Genomic DNA, 18,513 nt, shown 5'->3' with positions numbered 1-18,513 from the left:
AGTGCTTCATAATGATGCTGATTCTCTAGGAAAGCCTTTTTTCAGAGTATAAGCCCACTTTTAAGACTCCAACCTTACGTACGTAATTACCCCCTCCCATCTCTCTGCCACTCACGTTTCCTCCTACACCAATCCCTCTTCTGAGAAGAGGGGCTTGAGAAGGACCCAAAATACTTTACTAAGTATTCAGCCACAGTAGTCTTCCAGAGAGATGCAAGGCAAAAAGCTAATGGCTGCCTTTGCAGTGAGTATGCCCAGGCAGCGAGGAGGTGAGTTTGTAACAATATGACTGCTGGTCTGACCTTTAAAAATGGTGCTTCAAAAACAAACAAACAAAAAAGCTCTCTTCACTCATATTCAAGAAACTAGACAAGAAAGAAAAGGCTACTCAGATTCTACACCTAAATCTAAGCAGCACAGTAGTAGCAGATGGTACACAAGCACAGCTTTGTTTATGTTTCGAGACCTACTGTACACTTAGTGTAGCATTTGTTGATTTTAATTACTCAAAACTGAAAAGAATGACTTCAAAAACAAGAGACTTTGATATGACCATGATAAGATTTGCTAAAACAAGTTTCAAAATTTTTAGATATATTTCCTATCACAGACAGTAGCGTAGACTATGAAAACATTACACTTATGTTTCATAAAGAGATGATTGTGCTGAATAATTCTGGTGTGGCCATGGCGCTCTGGATTTCAGAGTAGGGAAATTCACAGTGAAGTTTTAAATCCACTTACAAATGATTGATTAGCAAAAATGTAATGAGCTAAGAAGGAGAACCAGAAGTACCATTTATCGATAACGTTTATGGTCTTGGTAATTAAATTACCCACCTGAAATAAATTCTGTAAAGCTGGTCATTCTGATCCTAAGATTATAGGTATTAATAACATACAGGAAAAAGGGAAAAATTATAGAAGGCAGGGCTATAATAATGACCACTTAAATACACACACATGATATCTGGAAACTCAAAAGAGGAGAAGCACTTTAGGTCTCAAGAACACTCTGTTCTCCTCCTCCTTTCTGATCACAGGCCACAAACATACTTTAAATTGTCATAAATAAACACCAGATACTTACATTTCCATTTTGAAAAGAAGGTAATGTACTGACTGGCCAGCTCACAGGAGCTGGTGGAGTCTCCATAATTTCATACTTCGGGTCTCTTGCAACTATCATCCTAACAGAATTCCCACAGTTTCTCAGCACTTGAGCAACTTGTTCACTGGTCATTCCTTGCACATTGGTCCCTCCAATCTGTAGGATGTGATCTCCTGTCCGAAGCCTCCCGTCCTTCAAATGTAAATAAAATTGCAAAAAATGTTTCTAGTCTGTACATAAAATATCTTTTCTATTACAAAATTGAAACTGTGTACAGGCATCTTCATGGCCATGAAAGCCAATGCAAGAAAATACCATAAAATTGATCACCACGGCAACATACTAAATAATTCAAGGAAGTGTTTGCACAATCATGCACTGTTTTTTCCACAGTAGTTAAGAGTGGTATATCATCCTTTCCAAAACTGAGTAAGATACACAAGTTGAATAGCACCATTCCTAAGAAAGTGGTTACTTTTCTCATTTAGGAGAAAACAGACAGCAACAATGTTTTATGATCTCACAGGTTGTTATGTATCGCTATTTCATAGAATACTCCTCATCAGATAGGGGTTAGAATAAAAAGCACAGCATTTTGATTTAGGACTTTTTAGAGTTTTTCCTAATACTTCTATATTAGCCTGGCAATTCTTTTCTCATATAACTAGCTCCAACTCGAGCTAGTAAATCCACTGAACGTAACATGACTCCACACAAACCATTTTTTACATGATAATTATGATTCATGACCTACATCATCATTTCTATTATAAGCAAGCATTCATAGGACCAAATCCTCAGCTGGTATTGATCAGCACAGCTCCACCACCTTAGGTGCATTGATTTATACAGCAATCATAGCAGAGTTATTCCCAGAACTAACTCAAACTCATTTACAAACTCATCCAATTTTAACACGTATATGTGCTCATTATTTCACATGTTCTTAATGATGTCTCATTCAACTGAGAATGATGTGGTGAGTTCTTAACTTACATGCTTCATTTGTAGTCAAAACACTTTATTCCTTACAGCAAAACAGGTGTTACACAATAATTAAAAAATACTCATTTATACATGACAGGTTCAGGGGGAAGCAGTCAAGCAAAAGCCAACATTTTCCAGTAAAGCTCTCCAAATATCGAGTTTTCATTTCCATCCTATACTAGAGGAAGTACCTTAGCCTCTCTTTTGTATGTTACCGGATCTTGTCTACATGGGTTCCAGACCTCAAATATTGTAACTTGCCATGACCAAATTCACATTAAAAATCTGAATCTGTTTTGCTATTGCACGTGTTCTACTCCTGAAATGTAGCAATACTTAGAACTTTAAAGATTAGCAATCAAAGGTTGCAAACTGTACCTGTGCAACTTTAAAAGATATCAGTAACTTCAAAAGGCTTTGCTTCAATCCTAAGTGTCTCCTTGAACTGGTCAGACCACAGGGCAGGGATCAAAACCCATTTAAAATGAAACCCACTAAAAATAGGACATCTTAAATCTGTAAACTGAATCTTGCAACACAATTACTTCAATAGGGCAGATTCTCCTGCCTGACAATCCATTTGGAGAGTTTGTCCCTATAGATGTTGCCAAACGTGCCAAATTCTACAGAGGATGTGCAAAACCATTGAGAGTATTTGTCCTCCCCCAGACTGACCAAAGGCTGAAAACACCAGAAGTATTGAAAATATTAGAAGGTTAGACAACTTTTCAGAATTTCTGCATGTTCAACAATGTTATAAAAGCCAAAGCATGTCTGAGAAACAACTTAATTCGTATCAGGTGCTGACTTTTTTCCTCAATCATACCTTCAACATTCATAAAGTATATGCTGGCACTCAGACTTTGATGCTATCAGCTTCCTTTTGTTTAAGTATATTAGTTTATTTTAAGACTGTCAAAACCAGTTAATTATACTTTACAATCAAACAAGAAGTGACATAATATAACAAATTACCCGATCTGCTAATCCCCCAGGAACAATTGTTCTTACAACTACTCCACTCGACTTTCCTCCTACAATTCCAAAGCCTAATCCTGAACCATCATTAATCAGCTCAACATCTTCAACATGGCCCCAGTGAATCTGCAATTAATAAAAACAGGAGATTTTAATTTCAGTTGATCTTTAATGTTTCTTACTTTCACATGTACCAGGAATGACAGGAATTAATAAGAGCAATTTTCTCTCTTTACCCCACATATTGGAGATCTGTTGGATTTTATTCAGTCAGCTTCATTTCCTTATAAATACGCAGTGGGATTTCTCATCTGTTTTTAAACCTACATTTTGTCCTTCACTTTCAGAATAACAGGATACTAAGGAAAAGCTTGAATAAGAAAAAGCAATTTTAAGATTTTCTTGCCAAAATGAAAACTATCCTTTTCGTTTTTCATAAATCAAGACTACTGCAAACAACACAGAAAAACAGAGGCAAGGAGCTTGCACTGGCCTAGTTTTCACTTAGTGTTGCCCAAATTCTTATTTCTGTTATTTCACTTACACACTCTAAATACCACCAGTACATGCTGAATTAATAGCGCAGTACAATATTCTGCCATACTGAATTGGAAGCATGTTTCTAAGCTACACTGTACCATGACCTTATGTTCTACAAGACAATCTGAAAATAACAAAGCTGTTAAGCAACCCAAACCCAGCCAATGTTTCTGTCAGATTAATATCTCATAGAAACCAAAATGGAGCAAAGTAGGCAGATTTAAGTCTTCTGTGAATAAAGGATTTATTAGCACACTGAAAATCTTTGCCAAAGCCAGTTAAATATCATAAAAGAAGTTTAAAGACCCCCTGTAGAGATATATATTTGTATTTTATTTTGTTAGTCTGTTCAGTGCAGATCTTTCAATGAAAAAGCAGTTAAAGTTTAATTCTTTAAAATTTTCAGTGCAATAAACAATATTGATTATCCACTAAAACCTTCAGATTTCACTAGCTCTGTAATAATCATGAGGGAAATAATTACTGAGAATAAGGAAAAGCACTGCTCTTAACCAGATTTTCATCAAAACCTACTAGCATAATAAATTAAGATTCCAATATTGCAAACCCTGGATTTAGGTGTGCAGTTCGACCAAATTCAGTGAAGCCACCTGGACCATATGGTTTGAACACAGATGGAAGTTCAGCCCTAGCTTATTACATGTTCCAGTGACAATCTCTCCTTGCTCAAGAAAACAAAAGGGTTCACAATCAATGAAATTTGCAGATAAAAAAGAACCTGATAATTAAACAGGGATGGAGAGGTTCTTTAACTGATACTTTTTGTTTGTTTTTAAAACAAAGACAAGGCTTTTTGTTTTGAGCAGTTTAAGTTTAAATTGGTTGGGATATTTCAAGCAGTGCTTATGATAGGTTATGTTTACACTCTTTTAAGATGTAATCAGAGCATCTTTAATTGCTGAACACAAGTAGGTTTCAGCTGGATATACTTGTAAAATGCTTTACCCAGCCTATGCTGAACAGACCCTGCTGCTAAGAATATGTTGATCTACTTAAAGCTTCTGCTATCCTATAAAAACCCAGGATCTATTTTATAACAACTTCATGCAGCTTTGCCATGGAAGCCTTATACTTATTGCATGATCAGTCTAAATGAAATGTCATCACATATAAAATCTGATTAAAGAAAAAAGTCCCTATATGTAAAGCTTGCTAACACAAACACTTAAAACCACAAAAAAATATCCAGCATAGTTCAAAATCTGTATTTTAACAGTATTACAACTCACAGTCTCAGGTGGATTTATATCACTTAATAAGACAGCCGAAGCTCTGCTGTTTCCTTGAACTGGCTCCCTAGCAACAACCAGATGTAGAGATCCTGTGGATTGCTGGAGGAGGGCAATAGCGTGCTGATGGGAAATGTTCTGATCCAATGGGGTGCAATTAATGGCCAGTATGTGGTCATTTTCCTTTAGTCTTTGATCCCTTAACAAAACATTAAAAGCAATATTAAAATGCAGCATAGTGACTTCACAACAGGCTTGTGTAATTTAAATATGAACATGAAAAATACACAGTTATGCAAGGTTAAATATTTATATATTAAAAAAATCTGCTTATTACACTGTCTTCACCAACTTACACATTACATGCAATCCACGCTGTACTGAACTGCCCAGCCATATTTTGTTCCAACTTTATAATGGTACAGAAATTTGCTCAATTTTTGCCTTTGCTTCTATTCAAAATTCAATGAAATTCCCTCATAATTTCTTGACAGGGCAGAAAAAATGTATTTTTGTAGTTATACAATGACTAGGAACTATTCCTCATTATGTTTAGCACTACATGATACTGTCTCTAAGTACCCACAACTGAGGCTATGATGTTGTTTTGTATCATTATTTGATCTAAAGATCGATGAGCTGCATATTTATACTTTACTCAAAATTCACAGTATCAAACTTCAGACATCAAACTTTCTTCAAGCAACAAGTTCAACTTATACCTTAAGAGAATATAAATTTCACAGTTAATTCACCCTAGTGATGAATTTAGATTTGTGACAAGAGGGAAACCATCACTCATCTGCTTTGTTAAATATTCATTCTGAGCACGAGACCAAACTGTTACATAGACAGACACTGCCTTCAAAGCTCTGTAGGAATCCAAAAAAAGTCTCCAGGAGATCTTGCCTCAGAAGCAAAATGGGAAGCATGCTGGGGAAATTTATAAACTCTGAAACAATATAACTGCACATCTTAACTAACGCATTTTAAACTTCCTTTTTATCATGTGATGTTTAAGATGTTTCCCAGAAATCACTTTCTTCAAGCACTAAATGTATTTTAGATTCTCTCATTAAAGAAAGTGAGCAGCAGGTCATCAAATCCTAAAGTGAGATATTCACCCTCCTTTGACATCCGGATCAGTCCATCTGTCTCCACTTTGAAAGAGCCTAATATGCTTTTCTTTAAGTGTTCTCTGGTGTGTTCTCTGTGGGCCCATAGCCATTATCATTCCAACCTCTCCCCACTCTTTTTGTCATCCTGTGTTGGCACTTCCTGACATGTGTTATTTAAAAAGTGACACCAATGACTTGAAATCTAGACACATTTTCTTGAAACATAATTCCAAGCACTGCATTTGTCTCATGCCAACTCTTGTGGTTTTACAATCACATTTTATTTTTAAAGGATTGCTTTGTCTTTTGTTGTTGGGTGAAAACCCACAGACAATACGGGAAGAAACTGCCTGAAGCCTTGATTCTATGATGACATCTGTGCAGGGATCTGTCGGGAGAAGTGGATCTAAATTTACACAGGAAACAAACAGTAAAACCAACTATAAATAGGGCATTGTCATAGGCACATAAATGAAGAAACAAGGGGGGGGGGGGAATCTTTCATGGACACAATACATAAAAATTCAAATGGAGGCTAATTTTTATTTTCCTTGTATTCTTTTCTGAGTTTTCTTTTGTTTTTTAATCAGTACTCAAGATTCTCTTAAGTGAGTCATGATTTCTGGAAATTCAGTTTATGAATGGCTCAGATATTTAAAACTCATCTGAAAATCTGATCCTCAAAACACGAGTCCATTTAGCTGAAAAGCCAGAATTCAAGATACTACCAACAAAATATCCCACCAGATAACCCAAACATGTTAGTCTGATAGATTTTTCAACATGAAAGTCGTGACTTTTACCTTCATGGAAATACTGAGATTTTCCAATACAACCATAAAGATCTCACCTGTCGGCTATGCTTCCTGGCTGGACTTCCTTGACAAAGATACCAACTTCTCCCAAGCTGTGATTTTTAAGGGCAACCACACTAAATCCAAGACCTCCAACAGAAGGCTTTTCAATCTTTATTGATTCTATTTGTCTCCCCTAATAAAACAGAAAAAATTGATTTACTAATTTTTAATGCAATAGAATGAGCTAGTTTAAAATTTATGAACACCGGGAGAATTATTCTTCTCCTAAGACTAAACAAAGGCAAAATACTGAATATGTTATTTCTATAAAAGCTCCTCCATTTATTATTTTTAATATAGCAGAGTATTGGATATGCAAGCACTCTGAGGTTCTGAAACCTCAGGGAATTTAAGAGCTGCTTTCACACTTCATTCACATTATGAGATGAATTCCAAACTGGATGAAAACTATGAACGAAGTGCTGTCTAGAGCAATATATTTGGGATTTCTGGAAATGCTGCATAGCTAAACTAAATTACTTGTCTTTTGGCTCCCCTTGCTTTTAATGCTGATTTTTAGGTATGCGTTCAAAAGATTGCAGCTTTTAAATAAAGAAATTAATTTCCTTCCCCTCCCTGCAATTTCACACTTAATGCTAAAAAAAGTTTGCTTTTGCAACTGCCTGCTTTTCAGTTCTAATACAAGGTTTCTGGGGTTGTTTACCGGAAAATATTACTTAGAGAATGGACTACTACCACAGCTGTTTTATCCAAAATAATGTGCAGCCTTTACTGCTAAATCTTTTATCTGATGAGTTAATGACACACTAATGAGAAGAATTATGCTCAAAATATTACAGCTACATTAAGGTAGTCAATTAGCAACAGTTACTTAATATAGAAAGGCATGACTAACCAATTAAATTAATGGTTCAAAGTAACACAGAACAATACATTTGTGGTATAAGTGCCAATCCCACATGGGTGGATGTCTGCACCTGTACAACTTCCATAAGCATCTGGTACATGCTACATCACATGTTAATGAAATCAGCATCTGCCTGGCAAAGTTAAGACACACTAAATGAAGAGTTAAATAAAATATTACATGCCAGTTCTTTTAATCATTTGCACTGTTCATATATTAACAAAGTTGGTACGTTTCCAGTTTAAAATGTACTTGATAAAACAAGTCTCTCCATCAAAACAAGTTTCTGCAGAAAATGTCCATTTTCAATTAAGTGTCATCAAATACCAAAACAAATACCAAAAACATTTTCTGGCAACTGAAATTTCTTTTCTACATTGGGGTGTTCGGTAGAAAGTAAGACAAAAAAATTGGCAAAGAAAGGAAAAAAAAAACCAAAACACCACACCAAACCACTTTCCACTGCTGACATTATCTTTCACAGGGAAATGTTACCCTCAGCACTTCTACTCTCTTACTGGCTAGGAGGCACCACACTCCCAGGTACACAACAAAAGAGCATATTTGAAAACGTACTCCAAAAGCCTGCAAGTTTGACATTAAAGGAAAATAAGTTTGGTTCACTAAACCTGAGAGCCTTACCTTTGCCATCTGTTGGATGATTGTGTTAAATTCATTAACTCCTAGGTTTGGAGTGAAGGTAGATGCTTTGGGTTCAGGCAAACTGCAAGGTGTATTCACACTCCCAGCAGCAACTGATTTGTCAGCAAACACTAGTAGCCCTCTCTTAGTAAAATCAAAATCTACTGAACGGTCAGAAGGCATATAATTCAGCTGTTGAAAAGGAACAAAGATGTGGAAAAACTATTAAAAACAAAAGAAGAGATTTCCACATATATAATTTTGTGTGAGGACTGCCAAAGAAGCAAGCATACATATGTTCATATATGCCTATTCACACAAATATACTTATATGTATAAATTAGGCAATGTTAATATATAAGCTATAACAAGCTACCATATCAAGTTTAAACTGTTTTTCAGAAGGAAAGTTCCCCTAATGTTTCAGCTGTGTTTCTACTCCACTTATTTTCTCCATTTCTTTCACGTTTCTTCCCTGCCCATGCCCATTACCCTCTTTTCACCCTGATATTCCAGAAACAGCACATGCAAAAGCACCAAACTTTAAACAGGCAGTCGAGCACTGTTGCAACTGTCAGGCAAACCTACACAATTTTGGCACAAGAATCCAAACTTTTTAAGAGTCACTTAGTCACTCAGGAGCCAAAGGCCTGGTCTGTATTATCTTCTCCCCAGAGAGAGCCTAGGGTACAAACTAACTATCATTGAACATGCTATCGTTGCTAGAACTTGCAGTTCAATTTCTAGTCCTGACAGATAATGAAGAAATGCAGAAATATTCCCAGCGCGACATAGTAAACTGAAAAATCCCATCCTGAATGAAACTGTTCATGAGAGACATGCTTAAAAAGAATTTCAAGAGAAGCTAAATTTTCTAGATACGATTATATCCAGAATGTTCGGAATTAAGTCCATTTTGCCACAGTCATAAAGAAGGATCTTAGATATATTTGCATTTTCATACATTTTTAATAGCTTGCAGACATGCTTTAGAAGGAAGGAACAGATGCAGCACCTATGTGAACACGGGAAGAAGGAAGAATGAACAGCACAACCACTACCATGCCACCCAGGTAGGAACAAGTGCAATACATTTGGCAACGAGAGCAAGGTGGCCTCATCCCCCTGACACCCGCCCCACTATATCTGCAGCTGGGCAGGTGCAGTAACAGCAGAGACAGGGATCGCTGCTGCTTAGGGTATGCCAAGTTAGTCCCTGATCTTAAGTTTGCGTGCCTGACTTCGCTAACTGCACGGTGAGACTTGTTCATGGCAGGTGCATCATTGATGCCCATGTCCACAAAATCTAAGTGTCAGTTGGCATTATAAACCAATCCACACAAGCTCCTTCCACTGCTGAAGCCAAGTCATTTTAAAGCTAGCTTGGGTACGTCTGTGTCAGAGCTTGGCAAATCTTCAGGAGTGGTTTTCTAGATTTTATTTCCCAAAGCAGGTTAACCATTCTTGTACAAGTCAGCAAGAACTAAGTGATGATGTCTTTTAAGGAGAAAAGATGCTGCCAGTTAGCTGATAAACAGTATTTAGCTTCTACAAAAAACAAAGGATCCCAGTTCCAGCTGTGTTCAGAACTCAAAGCACTAGAGATGATGTCTTTTGCAGATGCTTTTTTCCGACTGATGCGGTTCTCAACGCCTGCCTCTTCTGCATCCCTTTCAAAGCACATCGCCCCATGACCTGTTTGTTGCAATACCACTTATTTCAGTAGTGACTCTGTAGATACTAGCTTGACCAAAAAAAAAAAAAAAAAAGAAAAATCAAAGCCCCAAGAAAAGCCCAACATTCACTCACACCAAGTTACAGCTTATTAATGAGAGTGCGCTAATTAACACATGCCTATATACCCTGTTTTAAGTTCCAAGTTCACCATAGTTATCATCACACCAACAACCATAACTTTACACTCACTTGTTCCTTCAGTTGCTTGATGGATTGCTGGAGAGTCAGTATCTGGTTAAACAAAGGGCTCCTGAGTGTGTTACGTAAAACAGTCAGGTTTTCATTGTGTTGGGAATCTCTCTTCTCACACAGTTTTGCTTGCAGACGATCAAGGATCTGCAGCACCTGCTGTTTATCTGCACCACAAAGTAGTACATGTTAGGAATGGAGCTTCGTTTCTCACTGTGTAACAAAAGTAATCACTTTCAGACGACATACCTGCAGCAGGATTTTCAGGCATGTTGAAGGGCGTTTTTGGAATTACTCAGAATAACCTAGATGAGGTTTAAAAAAAATCAAATTAATAAATTATATATCTGAGCAGAATGCTAACAGATACACAGTCAATAAATGCTATAATAAAATACTAAGCTAACTATAACAACTTAATAAAAAAAAAATACTACTAGCCCCTGCTGTTTACACCAAGTATTCAACAAAGGTCTCAATATAGCTAGTTGCACTGCAGCCTCAGCACATCCAAAAATCTTTCCTTGTTCTGTGTGCTCTTCCTTTCACACACAGGAAGGAATATGAACACCTCTCTTTCAAATATGAGTAAAATAGCAGGTTATAAAAACCTGCCAAGAAAACATTGGGCCAAGAAAACTGAGACACAGCTATGTTCAACCAAATTTTTTTTAATATGGACATTAAAGTTGTGATCTTTTCAAATATACATACAGTTAAGATCCTCCTATTATTTTGAAGATACTTTCCACCCGATTAATTATTTGTAGACAGTATTCTTATCACAATAGGTCAGCCCTGCTGCATGGCAATATAGGTGAAACCTTGCATGTCCCTATAGAACAACGAAGTTCCCTCCACTCACGAGACAGCATAGCAGGATCTATTCCAAGACGTTCCTAAGGGAGGCCAGTTCTAATCGCAGCCGCAGTGCTGAACAGGTGAAAGAAGCCTGTTCTCTTCTACATGAGCTTGCCTTTCTCTTTACTATGTACATGACAAGCTTTTAAGAAGCAGAATATCCTTTATCACGCTCCTCTACAGTGCCAAATAGAACAGGCCTCCAACTGGGGCTGAGGCCTAGATGGCAGTATAAAAACAACAGACTTGCAATTAGCAGCGATGATAAATTTGTACCCTTACTTGCATGTTATTACGTTGATGTGGAGCCTGTCATTCTGAAATCTATCAAGGCAGTTATACCAAAACATACACGAGAAACAAGATTTCTTCACTTAGTACAAGCTCCTCTGAAAGAAGTCAGCCATTTAATAGCACAATTTACATAATTTAAACTCTACCCAGTATATAACTGTGTAATTTCAGAATAATATATTTGGAATTGCTTTGAAACAAAAATAGCCATACATATATATATATATATATTTTAAAAAGCTCTGTATTTACTTTTTTAATCTTGCAATTCGAGAGTAGAAAGGGTCATATGCATCTGACTGTAATACCAGGGTAAGCACATCCCAGGGGCGCACTCCCAGCAGGACCTCTGATCCTTTCAGCTCTGCCTCTGATGCTGTCTGTGCTCACATTGAAAACATCTTGAGTTCTGGGAGGACACTGTTATATTTAATGAAATATTAATTATGCAAGTGAATAGCTTCTCTTCTCCCAAAGAGTCAGATTAAGTTGATTTACCTAATAAAAAAAAAAAAAAAAAAAAAAAAGAAAAGCGGAGGTGTGTCACAAACCACAATTTCAGATTTATGCACCTTTTACTGTATCTGAGCAGCTTTGGCTCATGGAGGAATTCCTGCAGAACTTGGTGGGTTTGCATGGTTTCCACCCAGGGCCAAGCAAAATGAGTCGCTTTGCAAGACTATTAACAGATTTAGGAGGTCATTTTAAATCAAACTCATAGCAAGAGTTGAAGCGGCAAACCCATACAACCCCTGAAAGATTTTCAGGAATGCATATGAACTCTTGTAAGTGCTGCAGCTTTATTTTCTTTTCCATTTGAAATAAAACACTTCTAAGAGCACAGCAGCCTTTGATTCTGTGCTGAGATCTGATTCTGAAGAACAGATGAAAATACCATTTCCTTATACACTCCTGAGTCTTCATCTAAACCAAAAAGACAAAACTTAACCTCCTTGACTAAAAATACTACATGAATCTTAACAAAACAGGACAAAGAATATGGAAATTTGTTCTTTCTTCCCAATTTAACTTCCCTCCATTCACTTCCCTCCTCTGTTTTTCTACCTCACATCAGCAGTTAAAAGAAGAAAAAGAAAAAAAAAGGCTAAAGCAAGCAAACCAACATCAGAAAGGGATGCAAAATAACTCCTATGAGGAAAAGTGGCTTGAAACACCTTTAAAGCAGCAGTAGGGTGAACAAAAGATTAAACCCAGAAAAGAAATCCAGCACGGCAGGAAATAATGGTGACTTGACAGCACCATGCCCATCTAATTGCTGAAGCCAAGAAGCTGGTCCAGCTCTCCAGCCCTCTTTCATGCATTTTGTTCTTCCCTTTCCATCTGCACTTGCACTCATTCATCTGATCCCATAGTGAGCTGGAACAGGGAGCTAAACATGCAGAAAAAAACCTTCACATTTTGGTAGGGTGAGCTTTCTACCCAGTTAGCTCTCAACTGCCAACAATGGCACGCAGGAGGGGGCCGAGAAGTGCCGGGGAAGCGGGTCCACACCTTGCAGCAGCAGCAGCTAGCAGTTGCAGCAGCTCGGCTGCACTGGCAAACTGCACCATGAGAAACAGCCTGCACCATTGAAAAACAGCCTCAAAGTGCCACGCTGATAGTCTCCAAGATTAATCTTTTTTCCATTACAGCGGGTGTAACAATAGCAATTATGATGATGGGTACAGATCCAAGAAAGAAAAATTTAAGCAGAAAAATGTAGGTAAGAGTTCTAGGCTTCATCTAGGCAGAAGTCCCCTGGAGAAGGAGGTGCAAAAAGAGAGGGAAAAAAGATTAAAGAAAGTTTCAGCTTCCTGCTTGAGCTGCTCCAAAGCGTTGCTAAGAGCCACTACAGACCACTCTGCGCCAGCGGATGCCAAAGTGAACCTCAGGTACAGTTTGTATAACAGTTCAAGTTTACACAGCACTTTGGGATTCCTCGTGATCAAAGCTGGCCTCCAGCCAGCTTACAATGGGTTTTAATGATTTTTTTTTTTTTTTGGTGCAATATCTTAAAACCACCCTCAGTATTTCTTTGTTCTCCTTTCTTTCATAAAAAGAGTGGGAGGAAAAAAAAGTGTTATATTTTAGAGTAAACAGCTCCTTCTGGTATGAGGGGATCCCTGAAAATATAAACTAATTTAAAGTTTTCAAGTAATGTATAATTGAGGACAGGTCTCTAAGACTGGCTTTTGGGCACCAGAGAAACACACAACTCCATGTACTCTTGAGCTGTTTATGTTTAGGGGCCCAAACAGCTTATTGTTAAAAAATTTCCCAACACCAATGCTAAGTCCGAGCAGGGTGTCAACAGATAGTTGCTAAATCAGGAGGTCCATTCCTAGGCGATAATTTTGAAGAGTGATCCAAAACACTTTGGTTTGTCTTGTTAAAACCAGTTCACCCACTCCGCATTCAACTTCCTTAGCTCCATTCTCTGATTTCTACAGCCACTTATTTATCTTATTGGTAGACAAAACTGCAAACCGCAGTTCAAAATTTATGTCACAACTCCCAATATAACTGTAAAATCATTGAGAAAATAAGGATTTTCAGAAAGTTTAGTGTTTTCTAACATCAGAAAAAAACCCCACACTCCAGCACAGCGTGTATCTGGGTTTTTACTGTCTTCACTTTCAAGAGCTGAACGCAACGCATCATAGGGAGCGGGAAAGTTTCATGAGGTTTTGTATGAAATCCTAAGACTTGGATCTTCTTCAAAAGCAGACTAAGAAAAAAGGAATTCCCCCATGCTGATGCCAGCAGAGGTCATCAGAAGAGCTGAAAGGTTTAAGTCTTCCATTGCCATCAGCCCCCTGCCAGACGCTTGCCACTTGCACGGAGACACGGGGTGCTCAACCCTGGCACATCCCAGAGCCAGAGGGGAACATGACACCCCTGGCAGTGGCCTTGGCAAACACCTGCCCTCTGCAAAGGGCTGCTGAAAGACAGAAGTAAGGGTTTTTCTCCTGGGGTCTGAAGGAGGACACGGTTTAGCCAGCAGAGATTCTTCCACCCATTTCTCCCCACCCACCTAACAACTACAACCGGTTCTGCCCTATGTCCTTCAACTTGGCCTCCAACAACCTGTGTCCTTCCAGGAGATGTGCCTGCGGGGAAAGTCCTGCCTCATGGGAGGCTCTCCCCACTCAGCATGGGCGTAACCTTTCGGGACATTAAACGCCACGAGTCCTTAATGCACAAGTGCTAGCTGCAGCTATTTTTCAAAGGCTTCAAACATGGCCAATCTGAGCAGCCTGCCACAGGAACCACAAAGGGTACATCCCAATCCAAAGTCACCTTTCTGCACTAATGCAGTTGTAATTTTTCCTGGCCCTGTTATCATGAGTGACTGATATGGTGCATATCATCTTCCACATCAGAGAGATCTCTGACTCGGAAAATTTCAGCCCAAACAGTCTAAAATTTGATAAAGGCAAAAGAAAGGGAGAACAGCATTCGTTAGTGTGATCCTAATCCTAAATTGTCCTAACACAGCATCACCTGTAACTTCAGGTATTAAAAATTATATAGTTTACACGCCATCAAGTGACTATGCACTGTGAAAAAACAACACTGTTCTGACAGATATTTTGCTGTCCTACACATTATGCTCAGTTCTGCGTAATGCTGCCATATTTATAAATAAGTGCTGTAGAGCACACGGTGACTGCTCCAGGCACTTGAAAGAAGGAAACAACTGAACGGTGCTGTGAGTACCTAAACACAAATACACCACACACCTCCAGGGTAAAGCAGGTCAAAGCTAAATATTGTTAAATATAAAAAAAAACTACTCCATGGACAAACTGAGTGTGTGCTGTTATTACACACGATTAGTGACCACAAGATGAGGAAAGAAAAAAAAAAAAACCCCCAAACCAAACCTCTGCATCTGTGATTACCAATCTTCATGCAGATCAAGAAGAAGAGCCTTACTCACTCTCAAGGCATGCTAACTTTTAACAAGCAGAACCTGAATTCCTGCGGACTTCAGCCTCTAGGGAAATGCGGGTGTGGGTTCTCAGTTGTCTAACAGAAAGGTGAGCTCACGCCGAAGACACTCTCCATGGAGCAATAACATGGTCTTAGAAACCTATTCCCACAAAGCTTGTGGAAAACTTGTTTCTGAGATCTAAATATTGTCATATTCTACTGAAATTAGCCATTAAATCCTAAAGTTGATGATGACGCTGTACCCTATGATGACGGTGTGCACGATTAAAAAATCACTTCATCTGGGAACAGCATCATTAGACCTGGAACCATGCTGAATTCCTAAGCTTCCAAAACTCACAAGGAACGCAAAAGAACTGCCTTCCTATTAATCACCCCTAAATAAAGTAAAAACCTGCTTTGTTAAGAATCTCTGAATTGTCAGGCACTGACGGAAGGCGCTGCAAACGGTGCGTTACTTCCCCAGCGCCTCCTCTCCTCGTCGTGCCACAGCCTCTCCAAGCAATGGAAACCGCTTGCACAACACCACCAAGACAACTCCCGCACCCCCGGAGAGCCTTCGCCCACCGTCGGGAGCCACGCAGATCTCCCCAGCCTTTACCGGGGGTGTCAGGGAGCCGCCGAGGCCCCCGGTGTGTGAAACCTAAGGGGCTTCGAGGCGGGAGTCTCTGGGCGAGGTGTTCCTGCCCATGGCGGTGTTCACATCGAGATACGGGGTCAGGGCAGGCGCTGAGGGAAGCGAGGAGACGGTAGGAAAAAAACCGCTTCTCCCGAGGAGATGCCACCCCCAAGCGCTAGCGCGGAGCCTCCGAGCCTGAAGAAGGAACGAAACTCCTCCGGAGGAGCCCTCACGACGAGCTGACTCTACCCGCCGGCAGAGACGCCCGCTCCCAAATACCACACACACCTGCCAGCTCCCGGGGCGCCGAGGCCTGCCCTCAGGGGCACGCCGGCCGGCCGACAGCCGCCCCTCCGCCCTTCCCCGCCGCCTGCAGCCCCCGGCACCCCCCCACCCCGGGCCTTCGCTACCGAAAGTCACGCCCACGCCAGTCTCCGGGGGCCGGGGCCGAGCCGAGCCGGGCAGGGAGGAGCGGGGCGGGCAGCGGCGAGCTCCCCTCAGCGCTGGGGGCGCTGCTGAGGCGAAGGGCCGCGCCGCCGGGCCAGCGAGCAGCCGCCGGGGCGGCGGGCAGCGCGCCGGCGCTCGGAGCAGCCGGCGGGGCGGCGGGCAGCGCGCCGGCGCTCGGTACCTGCGGGCGGTCGGCGGCGGTCGGAGCGGCGCGATGGCCGCCGGCTCTCACCTGGGCGGAAGCGGGAAGCGGCGAAGGGCGCCTCACCTGCGGCGCAGGAAGCCGGGGCGGCGCGGCGGGAGAGCCGCCTCCCGGGGGACGGCCGGGCCGCATCCCTCCGGCGGGGGGCGGGAGCGGCCCGAAGAACCGCGTCCGGGGAGGCACGTAGCGCCGGTGCCCCTGGGCCGGGCCGGCGGGAGAAACGCGGCTGCCGGCAAAGCTCCCCTTCCCGGTTCGGGGAGGCCCGCGGCTCCAGCCAGAGCGGTACGGAAGAGCAGGGGCGAGCCGTCAGGTGTTGTGGAGAAAAGCGCAGGAGTGACCGGAATACGTCTGGAGGCTCAGAAAAGGGCAGGGCCCGGCCTTTCCCTGCTACTTCTGAAGATGGGGCGAGGGAAGCACAGGAGCGGGGGGGCCTGCAGGCTGAGGCTCAGGGCTGAAGCTCGCCGACAGGACGGCCGGTCTGGTCGCAGGGACGAGTGGAAGCTGCTTAGTGAAACGCAGAGCTTGGAAGCCAGGTCAATTTTCAGATGATCCTGACCTGCCAGCGTATTTATAAACCATAGGCCTAAATAGTATACCTGTCAACATGGCCACCAAACTCCCCAGTGAGGGCAAAACACGTGCGTAGACTTTATAGAAAAGTTTATTTTTTACTCAGTTGCAGTAGATCGGTGTCCAAACATGAATTCAGAGCTGTTTTGAACTCAAATTCCCACAGAGGCGAGACAGCCTCAGCAGCACAGCCCCTACCACTTCCACAGAAGGCAACGGCAAAAGCCATAGGAGGACGGGGACTTGGATGGAGTTAAGGGATTGTAACACTTCCCTCACAGAGCACCAAACCGGCGATGCACAACTGCCTCTCGGCGCTCACCACAACCAGCGCTGCTCCCCACAGCACTCCGAAACACGCCACGTTACCTGTGGCTTCTCCAAGGGACACGGCGCATTGCCTGGGATGGTGATAAAAGCAAAGTTTTCCTACTGCTACTTGCGAGATGCTGAACAGGCAACATTGTAGCTGAAACTAATAGTGGGAACTGCAGGCGCTTTCTACCTCCAAAACCTGTATCTTAGTCTGCTTTCAGGTTTTTTTTAAGATAGGTATGTACACACACATAAAATGGTCAAATGAAACTCTCCAAAAATAATTTTTATTCTGCTACACTGTTTCACTAACTCATTTGCAGCAGATCTTACACAGCCCTGCTAGCTGCGCAGGATAAGGGCTACAAGAGGTTTGGAAATTAATTTCCCCTCGTTCTAGTGCCCGTTTTGTTTTACTAAGCAATAGCAGCTGCACTAGAGCATGCAACACGCTAAGAGCATGTCATTTCATCCTCCTTTTTTAAAAATTCAGATTGCAAATGCCTAACTTCCCAGTCCTTACTCTCAATTTTAATTAATGTAGCGCTCGTAAGAAGTGACAATTTTCTTGACAGTGATGAACAGCAAGTCGTGTATTTATCCATCCGAGAGATGCACTGCAGACAAAAGAGCCAAGCACTTTTCTCATCAGTGCACCTCAGTCTCGATCTCGGAGGGCTGAGTTCATTACCGAGTGCACTCTGGCCCTGGCCTTTTGCTTCCAGTTGCTGAAAGGAGTATCAATTTTCATTTGCATACTTTGTCTGCTGAACTCTAGACTGCCAATTTAGTTTACACAAATCTCCCCAAAAGCTGTTAGATGGCAATATTTCACATCACTGGCTGAGCTCTTTGTCAGCCATCCACACATTTAAATCCATGTTTTTACAGATTCTTTGAATATCTGGGACTGTGACAAACCTTTCATTGGTACTGACAGACTCATATATGAGTCACCATTCAGTCACCAA

The 18,513-nt window shown here is 41.1% G+C and overlaps 1 protein-coding gene across 6 annotated transcripts in view; it reads right to left on the bottom strand.

The window, feature by feature from the left end:
• The window catches only part of PATJ (PATJ crumbs cell polarity complex component), a 157,317-nt gene extending 140,618 nt beyond the window's left edge, over nucleotides 1-16,699 (bottom strand). For 3 of the 6 annotated variants that reach the window (XM_052802446.1, XM_052802449.1, XM_052802450.1), the window contains exons 1-9: nucleotides 16,637-16,693; nucleotides 11,685-11,930; nucleotides 10,527-10,582; nucleotides 10,278-10,444; nucleotides 8,352-8,543; nucleotides 6,835-6,974; nucleotides 4,867-5,065; nucleotides 3,074-3,202; nucleotides 1,091-1,303 (exon numbers count right to left, since the gene is read on the bottom strand). In XM_052802446.1, coding sequence (XP_052658406.1) covers nucleotides 1,091-1,303; nucleotides 3,074-3,202; nucleotides 4,867-5,065; nucleotides 6,835-6,974; nucleotides 8,352-8,543; nucleotides 10,278-10,444; nucleotides 10,527-10,548 — 1,062 coding nt within the window. In that variant the 5' untranslated portion in view covers nucleotides 10,549-10,582; nucleotides 11,685-11,930; nucleotides 16,637-16,693. Of the gene's footprint in view, nucleotides 1-1,090; nucleotides 1,304-3,073; nucleotides 3,203-4,866; nucleotides 5,066-6,834; nucleotides 6,975-8,351; nucleotides 8,544-10,277; nucleotides 10,445-10,526; nucleotides 10,583-11,684; nucleotides 11,931-16,296; nucleotides 16,346-16,636 lie in introns of those variants that run through there. The other 3 variants (XM_052802451.1, XM_052802452.1, XM_052802447.1) reach the window with 2 other exon arrangements.
• Nucleotides 16,700-18,513: the final 1,814 nt, after the last annotated feature.

Source organism: Harpia harpyja, chromosome 11, assembly GCF_026419915.1.
Source record: "Harpia harpyja isolate bHarHar1 chromosome 11, bHarHar1 primary haplotype, whole genome shotgun sequence".
Classification (NCBI taxonomy): Eukaryota; Metazoa; Chordata; class Aves; order Accipitriformes; family Accipitridae; genus Harpia; species Harpia harpyja.
Note: the sequence above shows the minus strand (reverse complement) of the source record. Positions and strands in the feature narration are given on the sequence as shown.